We start from the raw sequence: 26,090 nt of genomic DNA, 5'->3' as shown, positions 1-26,090 counted from the left end.
TATCTAAGTAAGCCAACAGTTGATAAAGGCACTTTGAACCTGCCCTCTACAACTACAAACCATTAAATTACATTTACTTTCAAAGTTAAAAATTCTATTTTCTCCATTTCTGATTTTGTGGTGGCATATTATGGAGATTTACACAGTATCCAAAAATCAGAAAGAAAAATCAGATGCATGACATTATTTTAAAAAATACCTGGGAGGGGGAGGAAATACCTAAAAATGATAAAAAGCAATTGGCAACCTTGATGTAATATATAATTTTGCTGTTAAAGAAAAATGTAAATAATAAATGATGTGGGAACTAGAAGAGCAAGAGCTTAAGTAGAAGAATTTAACACCAAAGTGAAAAGGTCATGAAAAGGTCAAAGCATACTTTGAAAATGAATCCATAAAAATAAACCATGTGAAAACACAGGAGAGCTCTCAAAATTGTGCCTCACTGAAAGAACTGCTAAGAAGGGATTGTGCCCTGTTCAAGGAGACACTACCTTGGTATTCCTCAGGGTGCTGTTCATAGTCCAAACAAAATGTCAGGAATTTCATTAGCATTCTCTTCTCCACCATGGTGAGCTGTCTGCTGTTGAACACATCTGCTCTAGAACAAGGCACCTGCAAAATATTTGTTAATAATTTCAGATGTAAAAGCATCAAGTAACATCAGTCTGAGTACCTAACAAATATTTTAGATTACTGTAGTTATTTTCGTACAGATTTCTTTGTTATTTTCTATTATAACTATAACAAAAGTTACCAATTCTCTACAATAAGAGTATTTTTAAATCTTTTTCAGACTCTTCCCTTTTTTATTTCCCTTCAGTTTCACTTGCATCTCTGACTGCAGAGTTAATCAGCAGAGTGTGTATTAATTAACCGTTCCAACATCTCCTGTTGCCATTACCACACTGACTTCTCTTGTAAGTAGCAGAGACACAAATCAAGTCTATGCTATGAATTTTAAAACCTAAACCATATGAATTTTTAAGAATTAACTGCCAAGTCAATCATGGCTTAAATATTTAGCCTGAGGCAAAGATTTATGTCAATATACTGGACTGCACAATCTTATTTTAGTTTGGGTTTTATTAATATTTACATATAACACACGCAAACACCTTTTCTTTCAGACATTAAATAAAAACGAGAATTAAGGCAAAATAACAGCTTCTTGTTACAAAATTCTCACCACACCAATTTCAAGCTTCTTGACTGTCCAAAGATGAGATTAAACCCAAGCAGCAGTCATTTCCCAGTACCTGTTCCACCTTCCCTTCCCGGAAGGCCAGAATTCGCGTGGCATTCTTGAACTCGGCGTATCTGCTCACGTTGGACTTAATGAGAAGGTCAATTAACAGACCCCGGGAGAAAAGCAACTGCACAGGGAAGAGAGAGAAAAGGGTGAACAAAGAGGGTCAGTGAAGTTCCTGATGCTGTTTGTGTAAATCCTCAGTAGCTGTTCCCTAAGTTACCCGAAATCATAGTGTCACCTTTTCCACAGGTAAATTCCATAACCCTCAGTTAAGGTTTAGTCACTTCTGTTCTATTAATTTATACTTGGCTATATTTACTCTTTCTATAAGCTACAAATATACAATGAAATACAGAAGGGACAGAAATGTAACTACGAGCTGAAGATGTTTGTCTGGATTGAAAAGTCTTGTGGTCTTGAGTAACAGAATTTGCAAGATGACACAGGAATTTTCCAAATAAAGGTTTACTGGAACACCAGTGAGGACACTACAAGGAAGCCTCTGTCCCTGAGCCAGGGAAACACCAGTGCAAACTACTGGTCTTGTCCTGCTGACTGTTCTTGTGCCTGAATTTCTGGAATTTGCTTCAATTAACACTGTGTCACACAGGGCGACAGAAAAAGCATAAAATAGAATGATCTGCTCAACCACTGTCCCCTGACTGGTGTTTCCATGATGTCCTTGCAATGATCCATGGAAGTGGGATCAACATTTGGAACATAAAGTTTGCATCTTACAGTGTCTTCACAAAGAATTTAATGAATTAAGTGAAGAAAGTTTCTTTTCCGGTTTCCAGAAGTTTGAAAAATCTTTTCATGCAGAATATGTAAAATTAAGCATTCAGCTTTGAAAAAACTTCCCTGTGTGGCAGAGTACACATACAGGCTAAAGCACAGAAGAAAAATTTCCACTGAAGTACAGTTTTCAAGGCCACATCCAAATACTCTGAAGCACATAAACGGCAGATTTTAGAGTTAAAACAGCACGACACGTATGTCAGACTAAGAGTTTCTCTTCTAAGTAAAATGCACACCAGTAGGAATTAAACACATTAATAACTAATTTTAGTCACCTTGTACGCTATGGATTAACTGTAATTACTTGTTCCTTCCAATAAAATTTATTACAGTTCAGTGTTTTAGTCTGAATACAGAGAAGTAATGAGAGTTTCATGGGAAAGTCAAACACCCAGGAAGCATTCCAATAGGAAAATTATTTTGCATTTTAAAAAGATCCAAAATCCAGATGTATATTGATTTTCCTTGTTTAAAAATCTAATTTTTTAACGGTACTATTTAAAAGGAGCAATTTTGCAGGTATTGCTTAAGTACTAAATTTCATAAAATTCACTTCTATGGAGATATTTCTGAGCTACGTTTTATGGTCTCTGGTTATAAACAAACACTTCAGAACATACATTAAACAGTCATTTGTTTTAAGGATAGCAAGTCTTGTTTACATCTGAAGATTGCCTCAAAGGCACTGTGTCACTCTCCTCAACATTAAAGATTTTCTTAAAATTTCAGCAATTCAAGCAAAGTAAATGTACTTTCATGAAAAAAGTCACTCAGTTCCTACCTTGGAAACTAAATCAATATTAAACCTTCTGCCTTCTCGGACAATTTGGGAATAGGTAATTTTCTTTGGTTCTTGGCTAGGAGTTTCTGAGGGTGCAGCTTCTATCTGTCCCACTTCCAGAGTGGACTCTCCAGGAGAACTTTCAGTCCCAGAGGTGGTTCCTGCCCCATTCCCTTCCGTGGCACCCTCTGGCTCTGTGCCCGTGGTCTGCTCTGGTTCCCGGCTCTCCAGCTCCGGGCAGGGGCTCTCCACTGCTGGACACTCTTTCTCTGATTCCAGAGAAACTCCCTTGGCACCAGAGGCTCCAAGGACAGGCAGCTTTGGCAGTGCACCAGCTTCTTCAACACCTTCAGCTGAATCCTGACTGATTAAAAACACAAGGGGGGAAAAGTCTTGAAGAGTCTTAAAAATTTTTTTAAAGTTTTGAGTCAGTGCCAGAATGGAAACCTCCAGCATTTCTAGGAAAAGCATTAGAATTTCTTTATCCTGACCAAAACAGGTGTACCCCCCACTAAAGAACACTGGTTCTTTGACTGCAAAGCTGTAATTCAAGAGGACTTTTTTCATTGAGAAAAAAAAGAACAACAAAAATTTGGGTTCTTATTTTACACGTACTCAAAAGGAGAATCAAGACCCTCACGGTGAAACAGCACACAGCTACAGAAACAACAGAAATGTAATATTTTAAAATAGGAACAGTAAAGTAATTTGATTTGGTGTTCCCTACGGATTAAAAACACCTTTGAAACTGCAATACAAATATGCATTAAGGTGGGATACTGTAAAAACCAAGCTCACAGAAGAGAAAGAGAAGTGTTTTGCAGGCTGAGCCTCCTTTGGAGGCACGATCCCAGCAGAACCAGGCCACTTTGACCCAAAGTGTAAGTAAAATCTTCAAATTCCTTTTTCAGCTCTGCCCTTGCATTCTAATTAGCTGTTGAATACTTGTTTTTATCCAAGTGTTCCAAATTTGTGCTGTGGCTGAAGGCAGCCACTCACAGGAGGGACATTCCCAAACAACATTTTCTCTGCATAGGCCAGTTCCTTTTCACAACATTCCTTTAAAATTCCCCTTATAAAGCAGCCCTCCACTTTTAATCTCATCTACTCTTTTTATCCTGCTCTTCAATGACACCTACCTTAGAAAGTAGTACTTTTGAACTTGGTTTAGTTTACACTACCAGCTGAGATGAATCAAATCAATGTCATTGTAAGTGAAAGGACTTCAGCAATAATTCCACACTATCTTTTTATCTTTATACTACAAGCCATTAATGCACTGAATAAACAATTTAATCTTGGCTGAAAACTAATGAACTATGATTTTAAAGGTGACCTGCAAACACAGAGCACCAAATTTCACTAACAAGATGGTTAAAATTCAGGGGACAGCGAGGAATTATTCAGCAAACACACCAAAATGCTCCCTCACACACCTGCAGCCTCACAGTCAGATGGAGGGGGCAGGATTTCTGTTCACAAGGAACAGGTTGCTCCTCACTTGGGAACTGAGGGACCCATGGAAAGTTTGGAAGGAGGATCAGCTTGGGCACAGCCACCAGGAAGCACTTACCTCCTGACTGGAGTAAAATACTGCCCTGGGAAACACAGGAACTGCTACAAGGAAGCACTAACGAGAGAAGTCTGCTGCTGTACATTAATTATGTCTTCTTGCTTCCTATTGCAAGCATTAAATAATTATAAAATATCAAGGAAAGCTAAGCACTTTGCCAAATGGTTTGTAAAAAAGTTATCTCTGCAACAAATAAAAATGGAAGTCAATTAAATTTTTAGGTTCTGTTTGGATTTTGGATTTTATTTTTCAGGAATTTAGAACATAGTGTTTACGAAAACTGCAAAAGCTCTTGCCATTAATGCAATATCTAAGAATGAAACTTTTATTTAACTCATCCTAAGCCTTTTTATAACACAAAATTTCAGAGGAAGGTTTTCTTTCTTCCTTCTTCCAGTCTCAATGTACATTTCAATCCCATTTTAAACATACTCGATTATTACTTTTTCAAAGCAAAATAAACTTGGATTCATAATACATTGTATTTTTCTATATCACTCTGAAAAGCAGAGCAACAGAAATGTTATGCTTACATATTTTAAATCTCTATTCACTTCCCATCAAAGAATACGTAAATCTCCACAATTTGCAGCTCTACACTTCTTATAATGAAAGCCTAAAAACTGTATATAATATAAATTCATGACATCCTTCCTATAGGAACAAATATCTCTGAATAATGTAAGAACTGTCTATAAAAATTACTCAAATTGAACTTCTGTACAGACAATTCTTCTCCTAATTCAGAAAAAAATAATACATCTGCAGACAAATTGTTGTGTAAATTTAGAATATTATCTTCCACCATTCATCAATTAATGGTACTAACAAAGGAATATCTTAAAATGAATGTGTCTTATTAATGCCTTGTAACAGCAACCCCTTCAGATAGGTCAAATGAAAAATTGCCAACCAGCTGGTTAATTTATTCAGCACAGGTGTTCACTATTTATTTTTCAGCCATTTGCCTTTTTTCAATACAGCTTGTTGTAGACACAGTATTCTTTTCCTTTGATGGATGCACTTTGTTCTAAGGCCATTCATTTCAGACTTGCACTGTGTATATTATACTGCTACCCAGCTGTTTATTCTTTCAAAATAAATGTTTAATGGTTACTTCACAGGAGTTATAAAAGTTAAGCAAAAACAACAGAATCCAGCCAGAACACGTAAATTGTCAGATACACAGTAAGTGACTTTCTCAGAAAGTTTTGAGTTCTTTTGGAGAACTTTTTCTTTGCTAGGTTTATTAATCTTATCATTGTTCCCTGTGGCTTTGGGGTTTTTTTTGGTGATAACCAAGACAGACAGCTCTGGACTGCTGAGCTGAGTTAAATCCTTAAAAGAATCTTGTGGTTGGTCCTGACTCCAGTATAATCTCACTTCTCCAAAGTGTGAAATCTCAGTGCTTGGGGACTCATTTGTGAGCCAGATATCAGTCAAAAATCATACACAAAGTTAAGAGACTATGACGCCTTTAAATCTCATTTACTACTGCTTCTGAACAATATTTATTATGGCAGCAGGTTTACAATTACAAGATTCAAGTGATATTTCTTTCAAACAAGCATTCCATTTTCTATGCAGTCAAGCAGCCATTACTGTGCAGCTGAACCCTGGAAAAGTCTGAGCCTGTGACCTTCAGATTGCATCAGTCTAATTCACACCTTTTTTTTTCCCCTACTTATGATATTTACAGGAAGAAATACATGTTTCTGTACAAGTATCTGTCCACATTTCATTTAGCTACCTAAGGGATTTTCTAAGGGATTCAAGGTTAAACTTACCTAACTATCAGAAAGAACCTCTCAGGAATTCAGAAGTGTTCAGTTCAGTGCAAAATCCAGAGGATGAAAATGATAAATAAATACATAGTTCAGTTAGTTAAATTTATATTCAGTGGATTTAACCTCAGTAAGTTAAATCCTTTGCATACAAAAAGGACAGAAGGCAAATATTCCTTTATCACTTTAGCACAATGAAGTATTTCACAGTTAAAATCCATTTGTGTTCCTGTTCTTGTGTACTTAGTTCATTCTACATGTGTGTGGCGAAGTGCTTGAAGCCAAGAGCACAATAAGATCATTTCCCTCTGGGCATATAAAATTAGTCACACATTTCTATATTTCTACTTACTCTCCAAAACAGAAATCTTCTACATGTTGAATAGTTTTATCCTTCCTGCTCAGAGGAATGGCTTCTTCACCCTCAAGGATCAGTTTTTTCCAGTCTTCACATTCATCACCGAGATCCGTCTTTTGCTTACAAAGAACAATTATACAATTACACTTTGTACTGTGTGAGCTGTTCTTGAGCTACAAGTCTCTGCAGTCCCAAATAATATGTACCATCTAATATAAGAAAAAGATCATAATGTTTTTTCTGTTCAGATTTTGGAGTTAAAACAATAAAGCTGCTTGCTGTATTGCAGCAGGCCAACATTTGTACTACAGGACTAACTCTAGTAATCTGAAAACACAGTGTGAAATGGAATACAAGCTTTAGTAGTGAGCTGAAGGTAACTTTGAATACTATCTACTAAGGTTTGCCACAGCCAGGTTAGATCCAAATTTTGTGACAAAACTCTTTGAATGGAGACCAAACGGAAAAACACCAGTGATTTGGGTATTGTATCAATCTGCCCACACAGGAATCTCTAAATCATGCAGCAGAACCCTGAGAATATGAAGTTCTGTCACTGAGCAACTCCCCTGATTATACCAGGAGGCAGCACAGTGGAATGAGCAGGGATGAGACTGAGCTGAAACACTTCCATCTTCTACGGCCCAACAGGCTCTGAACGCCTCTGTGAATAACAGGAACAGGCAGTTGCTAATACAGCCCAAGTGCTCCATCTCCTAAATAAATATCCTCTTCAGTGGATTGTCATGAATTAGATAAACTTTGGTCATTGAAAAATACACTGTCAGCATTAATCTTTTTGTCCTGGTTACGGGACATTTCAACGGAAGGATCCAGTAGAGAAGAATCAGCTGAATGCAAACGAGAAAACCAGAAGGGACTGAAACATCAGGGAGTGGAAAATAATCAAACAGGAAAGGGAAAAGACCAGACAATAGCCTGGTGGGTTCTATATAAATTCAAGAACTCAGAAAGTATGACTGAGCACAAGACTGGTCTCAGTAATGTGAACAACCCAGGCACAGCAGAGCCTCAGAGTGCCAGGCCAGATGGGTAAGGCTCAACCAGTAAAGCTGGAAACTAGAAACCTCTTTGATCTGTCAAATTACCAAAGAAAAAGAGCATTGTGGTGATTTGTCTTGTAATAAATCATGCAAACAACACAGATCTAATGTTAAGGAACACTAAAAGAAGTCATTGAAGAAATTTTTACCTGATTTTCTTTAATCCAGGATAATAACCCTGAAAAACTAAAGCTGGCCCAGTTTCCACCATAGTAATTTCTCCTGTAAGGAAAAAGAAAAAAAAAACAACAGAAAAACTTGATGGACAGATAAAACACAGCCTTTCCACATTAAAGAAAAAACAACAAAGTTTGAGACATTCAAAACATTTTCCATGACAGATTTTTCAGATGCAGAATACATAAAAATTGGTATCTCACAACTCTGAATGAGATGCAAAATTTCCCTTTTTCCTCATTTGTATCCCTCTCCGACCAAACAGACTATGGTCCAAAATCAAAGTATTTAGGGGATAAATTGATAATGCTGAGAAAAGCACATGTGAGGAAAAAGAAAGTACAGGTAATTCTGCTTCTTGGACAAGACTGACCCTCTTACCCATTATGTCAAATAAAGGAAAGTTCACTTTACTGTTTATCTGCTGAATGGATTTTGCCTATTACAGCCTGTGAAGATGCTCTGGCAAAATTCTTACTGAACTCCATGTACTGCAGGTGGAGCCAAAGGAACTGATTTGTACAAAATGATCATCCCTCCCTGAGCACTTCCCAGTTTCTATTTACCACCTTCTTGCTTGAAAAAGATTAGTTTACTTCTTTTACATCACAGAAAATGAATAGTTCTGTTATTAATCAAAGAAAGTCTATGCTCACCTTTTTTAAAATGTTCTATCAACATTTCTGTAAACATCAGTCAGATTAAGTTAGCTTTTGTTGTCATGCACAGCACATCCTAAATATTTAACAACTCCGAGAGAAAAAACAAAAGAGCAATTACATTTTAAAAAATCACCAGTTCTTGCAAAGTAAAACAGTCCTTTCAGGATTTAACTCTGTTTTCTGGCACTGTGTGCTGACAGTTCAGAAGCCTGAAAGACACCAAAAATACCCTCTTGAAGGGTTATCTAACGTTACTGCAAACACTGAAAAAAAATAAAATTAAATTTAGGGAGGAAGATGGGCTTGCATTTCACAGAATAATGCGAAGGCTGTTAAATCAAACGATCTTAAAATCTTATCATAACTTCCTCTGCTTCTGAACTGTGGAGCTAAGTGTGATAACAGTGCACAGCTGAATTCAGGTTAGATTCTCCTGCCTGGATTTACGATGGGATGTTTTTGACAGGGCTGATCTGCCCTGACAAAGACTTCATTAGGAGTGTCAGCCCCGCTCCAGCACCAGAGGGTGATGCTCTGGACCACGCTGCTTACTTAGCATATGAAGGACAGATGTCTGCTGAGCAGGGCCTAATTGCTCCTGACTACAAACTGACCTAAAAAAGTCTTTCAGCTCCTGCAAGGCAACAGTGAAGAACATAAATAGGACATCTTGTGCAAAGACAACAAAATCTGGCATCCTCTGAGTAAAGGTGGTTCCAACGACACAGTGTGGTGTCCCAGAGCTGGGGGCACCGGGACCAGACCCTGCAGTTTGGTCACTCCAAGCACCACAGCTCCATCTGCAGATGGTTTCCAATCAGAAATTTCATTCTTCTTTAACAAGGAGCTCATCTTTACCTTGCTGTGTGAATGACATGGGTGAGCTTAAAAAGTACTGCTGTTTGGTGTCACAAAGAACACAAAGCAACAAGGATTAAATCTATTAAACACCCAATTCTGTCAGATTCCAGCCTGGAAACCAGTCCCTGGTAGTTGCATGCTGTGATCATCTCCAGCTTTGTCTGACCTGTCAATGGTGCAGGTGAACTTCTTGATGCTTGTTAAGATTCCATAGAATAAAAAGTTCAATATCCCTGTATCATCCATCACTTCTGGGATTTCCAAAAAACACAGGCACAAAGATTTATTTTTAAGGAAATCTGCTGCTTTAGTTGCAAGTTTCTTGAATATGGAATACAATCTGGCTGTCAGAGCAAGCAAGGCCATTGATCACCAAAATCACAGAAAACACCTGCCTAAAATTAAGAGTGGGTTTCTTGAACCTACACCAATAAAAGCCATACATATTTAGAATATTTAATAAGTTACAGCTCTCAGTAAGAGAAATGAATATGTTATCTTCACAGGAAGTTACATAAGTTTATTTGTGAGCACCCTTTTCAAGCTCAATATCATCTTCTCCTTAAGAAGCAACTTCCAGGTTTTTTTTTATCCTGGAATTTTAATTAGTTTCCCTTGCCTTACATGATGAATCAGATTGCTTAATTTTCTCAACTGAAAACACTACAGGAAGAAGACAGACAAGACATGATTACTGACATAATGAGCAAAGTTTTTAGCAAAAATCTTGAGGAGGAATTCTGAAAAGAGCTGACTAATGGTTTTACAATTAGGGGTCCTTTGTAACCAAACATTTTTGTTATAATTGCCCTGAAGATGAACTGAGGAATTCCTTAAAGTAATGGTGAAGATCAAAGCCTAATTAAAGCTAAAATATTGTCCCAAAATCTCAAGGACTAAAATCCTCTCTTCTTTTGCTCTACTAGCAAATTACAAAGATGGATATTCTCTCCCTTTTTTTAGGGTTATAATTCAATTATCCTCTAACTAAGAAAGGAAACATTTTGAAGGAGTAACAGCAGAGGCAGAAACTATTTTTTCTACTAAGTTAGAGCACAGATGTTTTCCTACCATACAGTACTTCCTAGGTTATATTTGCTCAAAACTCCTCCTGTATTACCTGGGCTTTCACCTGAATTACAAAACTGCTGCTTTCCCTCCATGTTTTTCAAATCTTGTATCTGTAGTTTAGTGTCAATAGAAGAACTACTGAAGCCATTTGGCAAAGTTTTGGAAATGCAGCCCAAGTACAAATTCACCTCTGCAAAAAGCTTAATTCTCTCTCCTCCTACATTAGCTTGTGACTTTTTTCTCAGTTATTAACACCATTTTCCTTCAAATTCTTCAAAAGAATTTGCAAATCCCAGTCCAGAACACCGAAACCACAAATTGTTTCCCACTGATTAACAATCTTGGAATCTGAACCAAGAGAATATCTAACGTGTTCTTTTGAAGGCAGACTGCAATTTGAGAAAGTGGCCACTTGTGAAAGCAGGAGAAACACGAGTCAATAGAAGTGAGAACTGGAAAAGCCTTTCCTGGCCCGTGCCTGTTCCCAGGCCATGTCACAACCGCCAGGGCAGAGCACTCAGAGCTGTGATGGCTGGAGAAAAGCTGCTGATGCCTCACAATTGTGCCCAAGAGCTGCCTCTCTGTGTCCATCCTGCATCTGATCTTCCAGAAAGAAGTCCTGACCCATCAGAGCTGCTGTCTTTTCCAAAGGAAGTTACTGCCACATCGATTTTAAGGAGCTGAACACAAAATGACTTATGTTTCAAACCCATAAAGTTGCCTGTGCTACCTATTAAGAACACAGTCAAATGTATGAAAAATTCCCATTCTGGCAGAGGGATCGTGTTGAGGAGCATGAGAAGAGGACTGCACTTCCTGGCCTTCCAGGAGGAAGGGTTTAACCCAAACAGCTCAAGATCCTCCAGCCCAACAAAAGGGTGATGGTGGCAGCCACTTGTGCTACATCACGTTATATCCTGGGATATGAACGTGACCATGGACCAGCTGAGACCATCTTACTAATACCTTTGGAGATCATATCCTAAATCAAAATAAATATAAAACCAACTTTTTCAAAAAAGGTCAGAAGATACCAGAATTAAGGATGTTTTGCCTAGTTTTGGTTACTGAAATTAAAGAATTCCTTTATTTTTCTTGCAAGAAGCTGACCTGCTTTAAAAAGCAACCTTTTTGCTCTCTGGTTGCTGTACTCACACAGCTCCCTCATTTCAAGATCCAAAAGAAGGCTGGATGAAGACACAAGGTTCTCTTACAACATACATTTTACGAGTTCTGAAAAAAATGAGATAGACTGTCTAACAAGGTGTGGAACAAACTACAAAGCAGGTATCTTGGAGAGGGGAGGTACAGGGAGAGGGCCCAGCACACTTTTGCGTGCTCAGATGGGAGAATTTTGGACACAAGGAACACTCAAGCAAAGTAAGGTCAAAAAATAAGGTGCCAAGAAGCAAGACATGCCCAGGTTACTCTAATTCTCGTTGAAGAGAAGTTAAAATTCTGCATCTTGACATTCCTTTGCCTCTAATTAAATTCTACATGAGAAGATGAATAAGTCAATGAGGAAGGACATAGACAATAAAAATACAGCCTACAAATGCTGTATTCTAGCTGCTGAAAATCAAACACAAGAGGTAGCAAAGTATCCTGACCTCGAACTGCCCCATCCTCAGTATCCAAACAGAGATATAATTAATACAGAGATATAACTGTAAGAGGTAAATAAGCAAAGGACCAAAAGTAGAAACTTTAGCAAACTGTTAGGAGAAAGTCCTTTGCATAAGCACAATTAGTATGGGAAGTATATTCACTTCAAGTAATCCACTTTTAGTCTTGATCTACCTTTCTTCAGCAACTCCGAGTTTAAACAAAGTGCCAATCTCCACATTTTAAATTGCAAATTACTTTTCTAAATCACTTAACAAATATCCTTGAAATTTCACATGTCAACAGCTCATTAATATCTACAGTAAATGTAGCTCTCTGAAAAGAACCACAGATTTTATGTTTATTGAGACAGATAGCTGGCACAGAGAAATAGAGCTCCTTCAATTACTAGTTGGCAGAAGCTAACTTCAGTTTAAAATCAGTCTGCAGGAATTTATGGCAACACTGCAGTGAAGTGACTATTTTGAATAAGATTAGCTACTGCTGATGGTGATGCTTGGACAGTGTTTATAAATCAAACTTAGAACTTAGTATTTTATAACAGGCCACTTCAAAACTATCTCCCATAATCACCTATGCAGTATATTATGATAAATGCAAACATAGCTGGGGATTAAAAATAATAAAGTGGGGTACACAAGGTAATGAGTGCAAGTAAACTGTAAACGAAGACTTTATGCATATATATTTTCAATACCTTGTGCTCAACTTAACTCAGAGTTTTGTAGGGAACAACAGATTAATCACAGTAGCACACCTAACATAAGCATTTCAGTAACCCCAAATCTCATTTCCTTGTACCCTGCGAAGATTTTAAATTCATGATCCTTAAAGAAGGAAAATCATACATTATTAAACAGTGATATTCTGAATATAAACAGCTTTTTTGGTTGACGAATTTTCAATTATACTGTTACCTCAGTAAAACAAAACTTGAAAATTCATCTAGAAACGAGTATATTAAACCAGATCAAGTAAGTAACAATAAAATGTTTTAATTCAGATGAATCTCTGGCAACCTTTCCAAGACTCAACTTTTCATTTAGAATTCAAATGGCATCAGGTGTTGGTTTTCTGTTGGTTTTGGAGGCTTTTTTTGCAAGAACACTTAAACACAAAAAGCAGATGGCCTGAAATGCTTCCCTCTTTATGGAGTTGGGGTTTTACAGTTAAACATTTCTATTTTTCTTGGTCGAGGTATGGATTCTAGACCATGATCCAGGAAGCACATACACCAATTAAAGAGGTAGCTATTAATATGAGGGAAGAACACCTTGGTTAAGAACACCTTTTCCTGCACTAGAGTAGGGAAACAACTCCACAGGAGAAAGGCATCAAACGTGGAGGACTTCATTACAAAAGCAAGTGTGAATGTAAATAAGCACATTTAAGTGAAACAGTAATGAACAAAATCTGTATTCCACTGTTCTAATTGCTGCTCCTGTGAATCTTCTGAAAGCTCTCCATCAAAGCTAAAACCAGGCATGGCTAAAAGAAACCCAGGGGCTCACATTATTACAGACTTTGATAGCCAATGAAAATAAAATGCTGAAATAACAGAAGTTATTCTCACCAAACAGAAAGGGATAATTAGTGTCAGGAATGAGAATGAAGGGCACTAAAGCTGTGACCATTCCTGCCTGTACCACAGAAGGAGCAATCACAGCATCCTTCACCACAGCACTGATCTTCCAAATTCCTGAGCCAGCAGGCAAAAACTGCCTGTTCTGTTGGTGGAAATAACACCCCAAAATAAGGCAGAGACAGAAGTATAACGTTCCTTGATGCCAGATGAACACAAGAGAAGCCCTGCAGCACTCACTGGCACAGACACAGACACAGTTCAGTTCTTAAACAGAGGCATTACTGGAGTCACTTACGAATCCACGTGAAGAACTCTCTGGCCACTTCTGGCACACGCTGCGGCAACAATGGATTCAGGCAAACCTGGAATGACACCGGCAGCTTTTAGAACTCAGTATGCCAAGGTATATTAAAAACTGAAATAAAAGTAGAACTTGGTCAGAAGCAGGCAACTCAAACAACAGAAATTTTACTATGTGAGTCACTGAAATTTTTAACAGTCTCGTGCTACTGAAATAATGAACACTATTTTGTGTTAATATTTTCTTATGACGCTCTTGAATGCAAGAAACTTTTTTGTTTAGTAACTGTATGACACGTGACTTGCAAACACTACTGAGTTAAAGCCTGGCACCAGTGTTTTCTCTAGAAACCTTGTGATCATAAACAGACTGAGCACTTGCCAGCACACTGATACCCAAATTCTAGTGGGATGCTCTGTAACTGCATCCCTCCCAAGTCACTGACATAAAGACTGTGGTTGTCCTTAAAGTGATATCCCTATAGAAATCTCCCATGTCATGCAATTATACTGTGTCAAATCAGTATGTCTTCACCACACTTAGAAAAAATTACATAGTAAAAAAGCACACCAAAAGGCTAGTGATATTTCTCTACCAGCAATACATGCTCGGGGTGGCACAGGATCCCATTTGGAAGTCTAATAAAGAAATGAGGCTGTTCTGTAATGCCTATTCCCACTCAGCAGATTTCCCAGGCCCAGCTGGATGACTGGGATCTCTGAGCACGTTCAGGAGAGCAGGACAGCTCACAGGATAAGGAGCTGCACGGCACTAACTCCCCTGGAATCTCTTTTTAAATGATCTATTGGCTGTTTAAGCAGGTAATTCAGTAACAGAGATTAAAACTCTAAGGGGTTGGTATTAGGAGACACTTAGGCCACGTCTTCAATTAAGGGATGAGATTAAACAAAGTGAAAGGAGTTGTGGCTGATCTGATTTACAGCAGCACCAGGAGCAGCTGCTCCAGTGCAACTGCAGACACAGAACTGCAAGTGGAAAAGTCAGGCATGGGAGAGCACAGTTTCTTTTTTGGCTTGCTTCATGACAAACATCATCTCTGGCAGAATTCCAGGCCTATTCCAGCAACCAGTTTCTTCAGAAGGAATACTGATTTCACATACAAATAAATCCTGACATTACCAGTGTGATGATTCATTTAAAACACAACGCAGTAGTTAAAGGTTACTGAATAACTCCCTACTACTTGTAAGGCAGCAGTTTTCACTTACTTAGAGTAAGAAGCTGTTAGACTTTAATGGGATATTAAGCACAATTTAGCCCTCACAGAGACACGAATAAATAATTTTAAATGGCTAAGCTAACCTTTATTAATACTAGAACCTGAAATGCAGTCTAGGAAACACCTCGTGGGACTTAGAGACACTAGACCACAGTTTCACAAACCCTTTAGGCCAGCAAAGGCAAACACAAACATCAAAATAAAGAGGTTCAACCTCTGGGCCCTGATCTTCTGCCACTCCTGACCTCCTTCTATATCAAGCAAAGGGTCAGTTTTTGGGAGAGCAGTTCCATGGTGGTGTCCAAAAGCATAAATGCTTGGATCATCAACACAATGGAGGTTTTAGGACATGCACGACAAATTTCCCAGGAAAATAGCTACAACTTCCCTTCAAATTTTCTGGCTTAATGAATATTATTTTGATGGAGAAAATCCTTTTCTGAATTGATAAAGCAGAAAAAGTGACAATAGCTTTGCATTGCTGACCTTCCACAGCAGGGAAGGCTGACAATTAACCTCTGGGAGTAGAAAGAGGGATGAACAATCACACCAGTTCCTCGGACATTTGTTTCACAGCCTAGAAAGGCCAATAACCTTTAGAGTTGAATTTTTTGGAAGCAAGAACTCAAACCACAGAGCATTGTGAACAAGGAGAAAATACTCCACTGCAGCACACCCCTCAGAACTGACAGGAGACCCTGGCTGCACACACTGATCATGGGAGAGCAGCTCCACGTTCAGCTGCCCCCCATTTATATACACGTTCCATTTCACTCCCTCTATAAACTATCTGGAATAGAATCTACAACTACTATTTTGTTGGGAGTTCCTGAAAAAGGTTTTCTTTCCCTCAATGGGGCACAGAGAGTATTACTCTAGAAATGGAATTGAAAAACTTGTTTCTCCTTCCTTATTGATAAAAGCCACTGAGAAAAGTGTTGTAAAACATCACCAGTGCTGCCTGGCTGACCTGGGCTGGAGTTATAGCTACCAGGGCATAACTGATTGCTTTAAGCTTGATCCAATTGATACTGTGTTGGAGGTCTGTTCTTCCATTAACCTTGGATGAAATTGTTCCCTGAATTAGCTTCCTTGCTCTTGAAAGCTGGCATCAATTTTCTGCACCAATCCTTTGCTTCTCAGATCCCGTGGCCCCCCACATACCCACTGGGGACAGAGTGAGGCTGAAAGGCAAGGCCTGTGAATTCCTCCTCTTGGAGAGGCTCTCCAACAACCTGAGAGAGCAAGACACCAATTGTTCCATGACAAAACCTCAGTAAAGCCAAGAAATAAGACTGTGCTGTGGCACCAGTTTCTGAATTCTCTTCTCCAAGAGAAACAAAGGCACAAGGGAAAGAGGCAGCTTTGTCAAGTGCCAGTTACTCCTATGTGGGATCTGGACTGCAGGATGGCTACTGGACAAAAGCCTTTTCCAAGAAAGAATGTTCTGGTAAACACACCATCATCATATAGGTACAGACGGTCCTTCTCTATTTAGGACAAAACTAAATAGGAAAAGCCTCCTCACAGAAATGCTCATTTATGTAATGACAGCACAGGAAGCTCAACTGTCTCCTACTGGATGCTCACAGACTGGTGCAAGATAGGTCCCCTCCAGATGATCCAATGGCAGAGAAATATTACCATCTTTTTATGAATTGTTCCTACTTGGAAACAGCTTTCTATTCTGGACTTTGATTTGTCAAAAACCCTAAGCTGCCTAAGGCAGTCAAGTAATGATTTGGATTCAGTAACTTGCATCACTAAGAACAGCAAGATCTAAATGAGAATCTACATCTCCTTTTAGATTTCTACTGAAGAATTCTAAGATTGTACTGCTATCAAAATCAGTAATCAAATTACTGAATCATCATTGCCCTCTGCTACAATTAGTAATAACCAATATGTTTCTACCAAGTTATTATGCATACTCCTTACTGTGAAGCACAGCACACATTTCACTCTATCTGAAATGAAAAGGGCTACTGCAAAAGAACATTTCCTCAAATAAGGTTAAAATCCAGACAATTTTTAGATTTGCAATGGTATTAGCAGGAAATAAGAAGTCTGAGTAGGAATTGCATGATCCAACCACAAGAAAGCAGCACCAGATCCAGATTTTAGTGTGTTATACAGAAACATCTGGCAGCATAAAAGGGATTTATGTGGAGGAATAAGGAGTCCATACAATACTTGTATCATTTAATGTGCTGACTCAGAAGTTCTTTGTATTTGAGGTAGAATCAATTCTGCAGTGCTTGCTACCAAGAAATGTTTATATACTTTCTGTGTTTCCTGGTCCTTTCATATCCCCCTTCAGAATGCTTACATGTGAAATATTTACATTATGTCAGATTGCAATGCACTTCATTTCTCTTACTAGAAAAACAAAGATAAAGAGTTTTCCTTCAAGAAGGAGGACTGGTTAGTGCCAGTTGGAATCTTTATCATCATTCCTTAAAGCCACTGCCTTCTTCCTCCACTTACTAACCCTCATTTATCAGATTGAGTATTAAATTAGCCTCTCTGGCCTTGTCAGGGAAAGAGTAATTTAAAATTTCAGTGAGGTTGGACATTGCATCTGCACACAGATATAAATATAAATATAAAATGAGTGATTTTACTCATTAGTGATCCCTAGATTGCTACCATGTTCTAACAGGTAGAATTTCACAGGTAGTACCTGATACCCATCCAGCAGGTGATGCATTTTGTGCCTCACTGAAACACGAGTGCAAAGTCAAAGTGAACCAACTGGAGTCCCCAATACTGGTCCAGGAGCAATGCTGACTACACACCTGCCCTCCTGTGTTTGGACTTCTTGCTTGGAAAGAAAAGGAATGGCAAGCAGATTGAATCACAACACACTGGCTCTAATTAGATTAACAAACACTGTGGCATGGCCACATCAGGTCTGTAGGACCAGTTTTTGTGTGTAATGCACTGGGAGCTGCTGTGAAAGACCCCAGGGCTGCACCAGAACCAGCTGCAGCACGGGGGGAAGGCACCCAGCAAGCCCAGAGCACAACCACAGGGTCAGGACAACCCTCTGAAGAAGAGCACAGTGCCCTCAGCCTGCTCTCACTGCCACTGCCTGAGCACTGTCTCCATCACACCTTCCTGCAAATGGAACAGGCATATTAATCCCAATAAATTACAGAGGTGGCTGCTGCAAGCTGACCTTGAATTCTGCATCTGGCTGTTTCCAGCAACCTCTGACCAAGATAATCTCCATTACATGAATTTTTGGAGCTTCCCTATGAAGCAAAATCAACTGCGTTTTCACTTTCAAGAATAGTGTTTTAGAAGTAAAAAAGAAAGAGAGGAATTGGTTACACATTATTTAGTTACCAAAAACCCAATTCTACTTGTAGTTTCAACACAGCAAAATTCAAATTTCAGATAACTGCTGAGCTACAGAACTTTTTTCTTCAGCTTTAGAAGCCAATTAATTTTAAAAAGTGTTGCAAAATAATTCAAAGTTATAACTCACCTCTGTGTAATCAAAAATTAATTTTAGGCTTACACACTGTGCCTCCTGCTCAGCAGCTGTACATGCTGCTCTAGTGATGCACTGCCTTTAAATGGACACAGTCACTGCCCTGAGCAATTTATAAACAGCTTCATATGTGTGGAAGTGTCTTGGTTCCTAAGCTGTTCACTGCAAACTATTTCCCAGTCATCCAGCTGATAAGTTTTTACTGAATTACATGAGATTCATCTTGAAAAGGCTTAAATGTTTAATTTGCTTTACTGTATCTACTAAATAAATCACAAGTGGCTCTTTCATAATATAAAAGTTGAAGGAAAATATATTAAAAATGCTGGAACACAGACAATTTCAAAACAATCTTCTGGAGTCAGACAGTTGACCAGCTGCAATAAATTTTGTTTGCATCTGAACTTGTAGGAAGAGAACAGCAGCTGACTCTGGAGGAGCTCACTACACCATCTTCATGGTGTGTTTTTGGTATAAGTGGAACTTTAAAGGCATTTCATAATTTAATTGGAAATTAAAATATTCATCGTATATAATAAGTTAAAGATAGCTAATTAAATTTGAATATTAGGTTTGATTAATTTTAACATGTGCTCATATTGCAGAACACTATCAGAAAATATTTCTACATTACAGAATATGGTATAGAAATGCCAATCCACTGAGACAAGTGAAAAATCATAACTGGTCAAGGAAGGAGTCTACACTGTAATTCCATATACTTATCTGTATCTCATCAGGGGAACCTGGCAATGCAAACCATGGACCCTGACAGCTGGTACAAATAAATGTTATTTAGGAAAGGAATGACATTTCCTGGTGGAACAGACAAACGTGCCTTTTCAACTGCTCCTGATTCAGCCCAGAACTTTGCTGAGCCTTTTTCTAAAGGAGTTTGTCACCTTGATATGCAGATGACCTACTCTGTATTTTTCAAAGTAGGTGCACAGGAGTCCTACACTCTCTTATTTTGTAAGATCAGCAATATAATCTGAACACCTGAAGAACATAAACAGGCTGAGAAGGACAACAAAGGGTTCACAGAACAATGAGTTTTCTCCCAAGAGCAGCCAGGGACACTGCACAGGATCTGGGAAAGAAACCTGTCTGAGGCAGCAGTAGGAGGCTAGACCTTCAAGGTGGCTGCCACAGCATCTCTGCTACACCCCAAAATCCAGACAGGAAACCAGGCCAGAACACAACCCCTCAATTTTAAAATTTTAGTTGGGTTAAAGACACTCAGAAAGAAGATAAAGGCATGTTTACATTTGGAGAATACTAAAAAAAACCAAAGGGGGACACACAGGACACGGGACAGGACGGGGAGTCAGTGTTCATTTTGTTTGACATCCACATGGACAGGCAATGACTTATTCACAAATGATAATAAAAATGTGGCTCTATTTCCTCCTTCCAGACATCAACATTACCAGCCAGTGCCACTGTGTTAGTCCACAATGACCAGTGACATCAACAAATATCCACCTTCAGCTGGTTTGCCATCGAGCTTTCAACTCTAAATAGCTGCTGATGTAAACTGAAGACTGTGCAGTTATATAAAGTAACTTAACCAAAATACCAGCCTAAAAGATGTATTAAAAAACATTTTTGGGCACATCCTAAAAATATCCTGCAACAATAAAAACTTTAGGAATTATTTATTTTTTTAAAATCAACCTTCAGTGTTTACTTCAAAATTCACATCCATAATACTCAGGTTAGTTTTTCAAGGTGTATTTTAAAAATAGTGTTAGCATCTGGAAGTGATTTTTCCTAACACTACACTTACATAAGATAAACATAAAGTACTTACACCACTCCCAGCATATCGAACAATAAATAATAGATTCTCCTGACAGGACTTTGATGACCTGGCAAAGCCCGAGTGCTTTCAGCCAAAATCATATGAAACCATAAATCACTCTTTATTTTATAGAATATTTCAAAATGGATTCCTGCTTTCTACCTTGAAAGTCATTTCATGTGTTATTTATAACCACTGAAAACCAGAATGGAAAGAAAATTGCATAGAACTAGAAAATTTACTGACTGCTTTTATAAAAAATAACTCCTTTTTAGAAAAAAATTAGAATTACTGGCAGACAAACTTGTGAATACAACACCTTTTAAAGAGCCATATCCTCCACAACTTGCCCAGCAGTCATGCAGGCCTTGTGGAGCATCAGAGACAAGTTTAAGTCAAGACTGAACACAGACAATGAACTGAAGGAATCCCAAGGTAAGGATGACCCTGCCCCTGTACCCACAGCACAGGGCACAGCCATATTGCAAATCTTTGCACTTACACGAGCTTCTGCCCTAAATTCAGTCTTGCTGAATGTTTTGCCTATGAATTCTCCTATTTGACAACTTCAATAATGAACCCCCTTAACTGAACGTGACTAATGCCCACCTTGAATTCCCAAATCCCAGCCTGGATCCCATAGGCTTTTAGACAATAAAAATCAACAAGCATCAATTCACAAAAAAGAGGTTCCATTTGCATTAAGCTTTCTACATTAGAACAGCTAAATGAGCCTGAAATAAAATTCAAATCTAACCTTACCACTCAATCTAATTACTAAAATCAACAGATGTACAAATTACAAAACCAGGAAAAGGCCACACATGCAGAAAAGAATGCAATTACTACCATGCATTAAAAATACCATTAACACAAAGGTTCTAGTTATTACATTTGACAATTAAATATCCACAGGTACACTCAGCACTGGTCACAGCATTGCAAAACACCTAGTTGAAGGCTAGGGTAAGATATTCCCTCAGGAGTCACTTCCCAAAGAGAAGACAGATGAAAGTTTTAATCTAAATAATCTTCCATACTGAGTAATTTAATAGAGATTTTAAAAACACCAGTCAGTCAACAGTGTTAGTCACCATTTATATATGTTCTGAGTAAAAAGGAATGCAGAGAAAAGGCAAAACAATTCCTAAAATGCAGAATTCTGAAAATCTTGAGATTGGTTACAGCAAAACTCTCTACAGGTGGGCAAAAAGTCATCCCTGAATACCAGTGGCTAAAACAGCTGAATAGCTTAACATAATTTGTATAAACCTTTGAGTTTCTGCATCATGTACATAAACACTGCTTACTTCATGGCAGTAAAGAAAGGATTATCCTCAAAAATCACAGAAATTATGCAATTTTTAATATTATACCCTCACACTTTGATACTTTAGTTTTTCATTATTAACTATTCTTCTCATACAGACAAAATACTCACAAATCTGTAGACATATGAAAATTTCAGGCTCATTATTAGGGCTTCCATTCCATAAAAGAGGGTTAAGAGCACAGAGGGGATCTCCTCATTTGCTAAATAACCTTAATTTTGCATTTTCAGTAGAGTTATGGTCAACAATTGGGCAATATGTTTTCTTAACTCTCAGAAACTCCATAAATAAATCAGAAATCCTTTAAGCAATTACACAAACACTGCACAGGAATTGCTTTTTTTCCTGCTACACACTAAAATTACAATAAGAAACCCACTCATTCTATTCCAAATGACTGGAAATCTTAAATCCCAAGGACACAATTTGACAAATTAGTGGACTCCAAAAACAGAGTTGCTGATGTCACATGGAAAACAAGAACATTTAGAAGTGTCTTCCCATCTGTGCTCCAACCAACACCCTGAGCTCTTCACAAAGGCAAACAAAATCCGGGTGTAAATTTGGGACCTACAAACAGTGGTCATTTGGAGCATTTTAAGATTAGATTAGAGCTCAATGCTGAATTAAAGGTGGGTGGCTTATCAAGACCAGTCTTAACCAGGTCACTGTCACTGGGTCCTACACACAGAAATCTATTTCCATACATATAAATTATTTCAATCCACAAGCAGCAAGAATCTTACTTCTGAATGAGTATTTTAAAATTTCCCTAGTAGTTACACTGTGGTTTGTTTCAGTGAGACATTCCAGGTTACCATCACTATTGACCTGATATTGTACAGGATATAAAACGGGCAGGAAGTTCAGAATAAAGGTGTGTGCAATCGTTCATAGACTAAAAAATATGCTTTAATGAGAAAGACTCAAATTTTTTTTGTTACTTTAAAGCACGCATAGAGATTGGAAAAAAAAATTAAGTAAGAAAGTTCTTGTATTGTAGGATATGATTAAAAAAACATATTACCAGCACATACCACCTATACTGCAACGAGATAGGGTTTAGCTCTTCAGAGCTGTTTTCAGCTCACAAAAGCAAACCTGCCCGGCAGGACAGTGTTCCGGGAAAAAGGGCTGGCAGGGGAGGCAGAGTCAGTCAGACAAGGCTTTCTGAGGCACTGAAGGAGCCCCCGGCTCAGGTGTGCGGGGCACGGGCGAGTGCCGGCTCACAGGGCCGGGGGTCACACACAGACAGCCCCACCCGCACCTCCGCCACACCTCTATTTCTAACCACACCTGGACACTTACGTGTTATCAGCCACCCTGAGGCGGGCTGCGATTGCCGGGGACGCTGTGAGGGCGGCTGTCCCGGCAGCTGTCCCCGCAGCTGTCCCCGCAGGCACCTCGGCAGCGCTCGCAGCCCCAGAGCCCCCAGCCCGCCCTGCCCAGACACCGCTGCCTCCCCTCAGCCTCCAGCTCCGCCCGCGTCCCCCTCCGCCGCCCCCTCGGCGACACGGCCGCGGGGCCGTGCGGGCGCTGCCCCCCGGGCCCGTCCCGCGCCGTCCCGTACCGGTGCCCAGCACCACCACCTCGAACTCCGAGGGCAGGTTGTCCGCCATCTTGGAGCCGCCGTCACGCGGCGCCGGCGGAAGGGGCGGGGCCGGCACCGGGGGGTTCCGGGGCCGCGGCGGGGGCGGGGCCGGCCCCGAGGGAGGGGCCCTGAGGGAGGGGCCCGGCACTGCCCTCACGGCACCGCCCGGCACCGCCCTCACGGACCCGCGGCGCGCTCCTGCCAGCCCTTAGAGCCCCGACCACCCCTCGGCTTCCTCGTCCCTCCCATTCCTCGCCCCTCTGCTGTTCTCCTCATCCGCAGAACGAGCCGCCTTTACCTGGGATACAGGGATGTCGCGGGACGCGGCGGGGAAGGCACGCGAGCTCCGAGCATCCATCAGTAAACTCCGCAAATACAGCCATACGGCGGCATTCCCCCTGCTTGGCCGAATGCAAGACAATTCAGTGCAAACACCCGTATTTTTTAATGATTTACAGGTCGATTATTGGGAAGAAATTCTTCATTGGGAAGGAATTGTTCCCTGTGAGGGCGGTGAGGCCCTGGCACAGGTTGCCCAGAGAAGCTGTGGCTGCCCCATCCCTGGAAATGTTCAAGGTTGGACGGGGCTTGGAGCAACCTGGGCTAGTGGAAGGTGTCCCTGCCCACGGCAGGGGGTGGGACTGGATGAGCTTTAAGGTCCTTCCCACCCAGGCCATCCTGTGATTTTGTGAATTCCACTGAAGTTTCTTGGATAACCAGTTCTTCAGAGACAACAGATGTCACTTTTCTTATTTCCCCTGCAAATGCGCTGTTTCCAAACCAATTCCTATTGTTTCTTCAATCTCATTTCTTAGTGCTTTTTATTAATATATCCAAGAAAGTACTTCCCTCTTTATTTTAAAGTTCCCTTACTCCCCAACTGCAATAATTTTTTCCTTTAGCCACTACGTTGAATGCAGATTTAAAAAGTGCATTAAGTTATTAGTGTATTAGTTAGAAAGTGAGTCATTAATCTAATGCCCTTTCTTGTTAATTAACAGCCATATTGTATGTTTGATTGTACTATGTCCTCTGCGTGCAAAACCCTCTCTATTTTTCCCAATGCACCAATTAACTCATTTTTAATTTCCCTCTAAAGCCCAAAATAACACTTTGCCTCCTCCTGCACCTTACAAAGAAAAGAAGTTGGAATCTTGAATGAAATCCAGGATCTACTGGTCCAGAGTAACTCCTCCTGTATTACTACTCTGAGTGAAAGAACAGCAAGTATAAAACCAAATATTTGAAAAACACATACAGCAACGTAGGCAGAACACCTGTGCCAGAATACTCTGGAAATTTCTGGAAAGTTTTGCTTTTTATTTTGCATTTAATGGCTTAAATGGCTTTAAACTAATCTCTTGATGTTATTCATTGTGTATGATTATATTAAAGTCTTAACACCTTAAATCAATAATAACAATAAACCAGCTAGCAACCTGTTAACACCTTATTACAAGCTCCTTATTCACATAGCAAAAGAACAGTGAAAATAGTATAAAGTGACTAATGGAAACCAGAGCCCACCTTTACCCCCACGGTACTGCCAGACCTGCTAGAGCAGAGTCAGCACAGAAAATGGTCTAGCAGGAAACACCAAACAACAGAAGAACAAAAAATATATAGGTTTAAACATCAGTGCTTCATTACTACACTGAGAAATATATAACAGAGAAAATGAGTAGTTATTAGTTCAGATAGGAGTAGGATCAAATCTTATATTTCTTGTATTTATGCTTTCAGTTGTCCCACAGAGATTTTGATTCAAACTTCCATTCTGCAATTCTGTGAACGGAGCTCTCATTTCTACTTTTCAACCTGCAACACGGAAATTTAGCTCCAGAATTCTCACAGGGCCGGATCATCCTGACCTAAATGTCTTGTGTTCAGGAACAAAGCATCACTATATTGGTTAGATCAGATAAGACAAATTCCCCTTGCACATCCTTTTCCTGCTGAGGGAAGGCACACTCATGAAAATATAACATCATCGTGAAACCCTTTTGTTATTGTTTAACATAACTCTAGGACTGTGCTGGAGCAGAGCTATGTCACTGTCAATGTCTTACTGTTTCTCAAGTGCTTAAGTATTTATCCCACCACAAAATGCTGTTGTTTGGTGCTGTGAGTTCCTGGCAGCTTCATTCATAAGATGCAATCAGTGCAATCCTATTTCATGATGACAGTCATTATCCACTGGACCAGAAATCCTCCTTAGTACTATTTATTTGACAAAAATGATTATTCAGGATCTTTACCCGCCAGGTTTGTCAGTCCCACACAGCACAAAAATATTTCTCTGTACTTTACAGTTTTAATATCTGCAAATGTAGAAGTGAAATATGTAAGTATGAATAATTTTTATGAGAATTTCATGGACCTTGAGAAAATGTCTTGCCATGTTTTTCTCTTTAGCTATTTAATTGCAATGTCATATTAACAGAAAGCAGCATACCCAATTCTGCATGGATGAATAAACACATTCAATAAAGAAGATTTAACAGAGTAAATCAAACACTGGATTAAACATTTTCTGCATAACAGACCACAAAATGGGCATTCATTTTACCAATAGATCCTCTACATTAGAAACAAATAGAAATGCACACCAACATAATTAAACTGCACATCCTGTGGCCTGATTACTGAATTTCCCTGTATTTTGTTAAACTAGGTCTCATCAATTAGAATTGCCAAAATGCATTCCAAAATGCATACAGAAAAACTAAATG

At 39.3% G+C, this 26,090-nt stretch overlaps 1 protein-coding gene across 2 annotated transcripts in view; it reads right to left on the bottom strand.

Annotated features, from left to right (window-relative positions):
- Window positions 1–23,411, bottom strand: part of CHM (CHM Rab escort protein) — a 53,530-nt gene extending 30,119 nt beyond the window's left edge. The window contains exons 1-7 of one of the 2 annotated variants that reach the window (XM_051786177.1): window positions 23,338–23,411; window positions 13,888–13,954; window positions 7,760–7,832; window positions 6,541–6,665; window positions 2,832–3,195; window positions 1,260–1,376; window positions 495–615 (exon numbers count right to left, since the gene is read on the bottom strand). In XM_051786177.1, the coding sequence (XP_051642137.1) occupies window positions 495–615; window positions 1,260–1,376; window positions 2,832–3,195; window positions 6,541–6,665; window positions 7,760–7,832; window positions 13,888–13,954; window positions 23,338–23,386 (916 nt within the window). In that variant the 5' untranslated portion in view covers window positions 23,387–23,411. The remainder of the gene's footprint in view (window positions 1–494; window positions 616–1,259; window positions 1,377–2,831; window positions 3,196–6,540; window positions 6,666–7,759; window positions 7,833–13,887; window positions 13,955–23,337) is intronic. The other variant, XM_051786187.1, reaches the window with a different exon arrangement.
- Window positions 23,412–26,090: the final 2,679 nt, after the last annotated feature.

This window comes from Manacus candei, unplaced genomic scaffold, assembly GCF_025592945.1.
Source record: "Manacus candei isolate 608988 ecotype Guabito, Panama unplaced genomic scaffold, ASM2559294v1 h1tg000003l, whole genome shotgun sequence".
In the NCBI taxonomy this organism is placed as follows: Eukaryota; Metazoa; Chordata; class Aves; order Passeriformes; family Pipridae; genus Manacus; species Manacus candei.
Note: the sequence above shows the minus strand (reverse complement) of the source record. Positions and strands in the feature narration are given on the sequence as shown.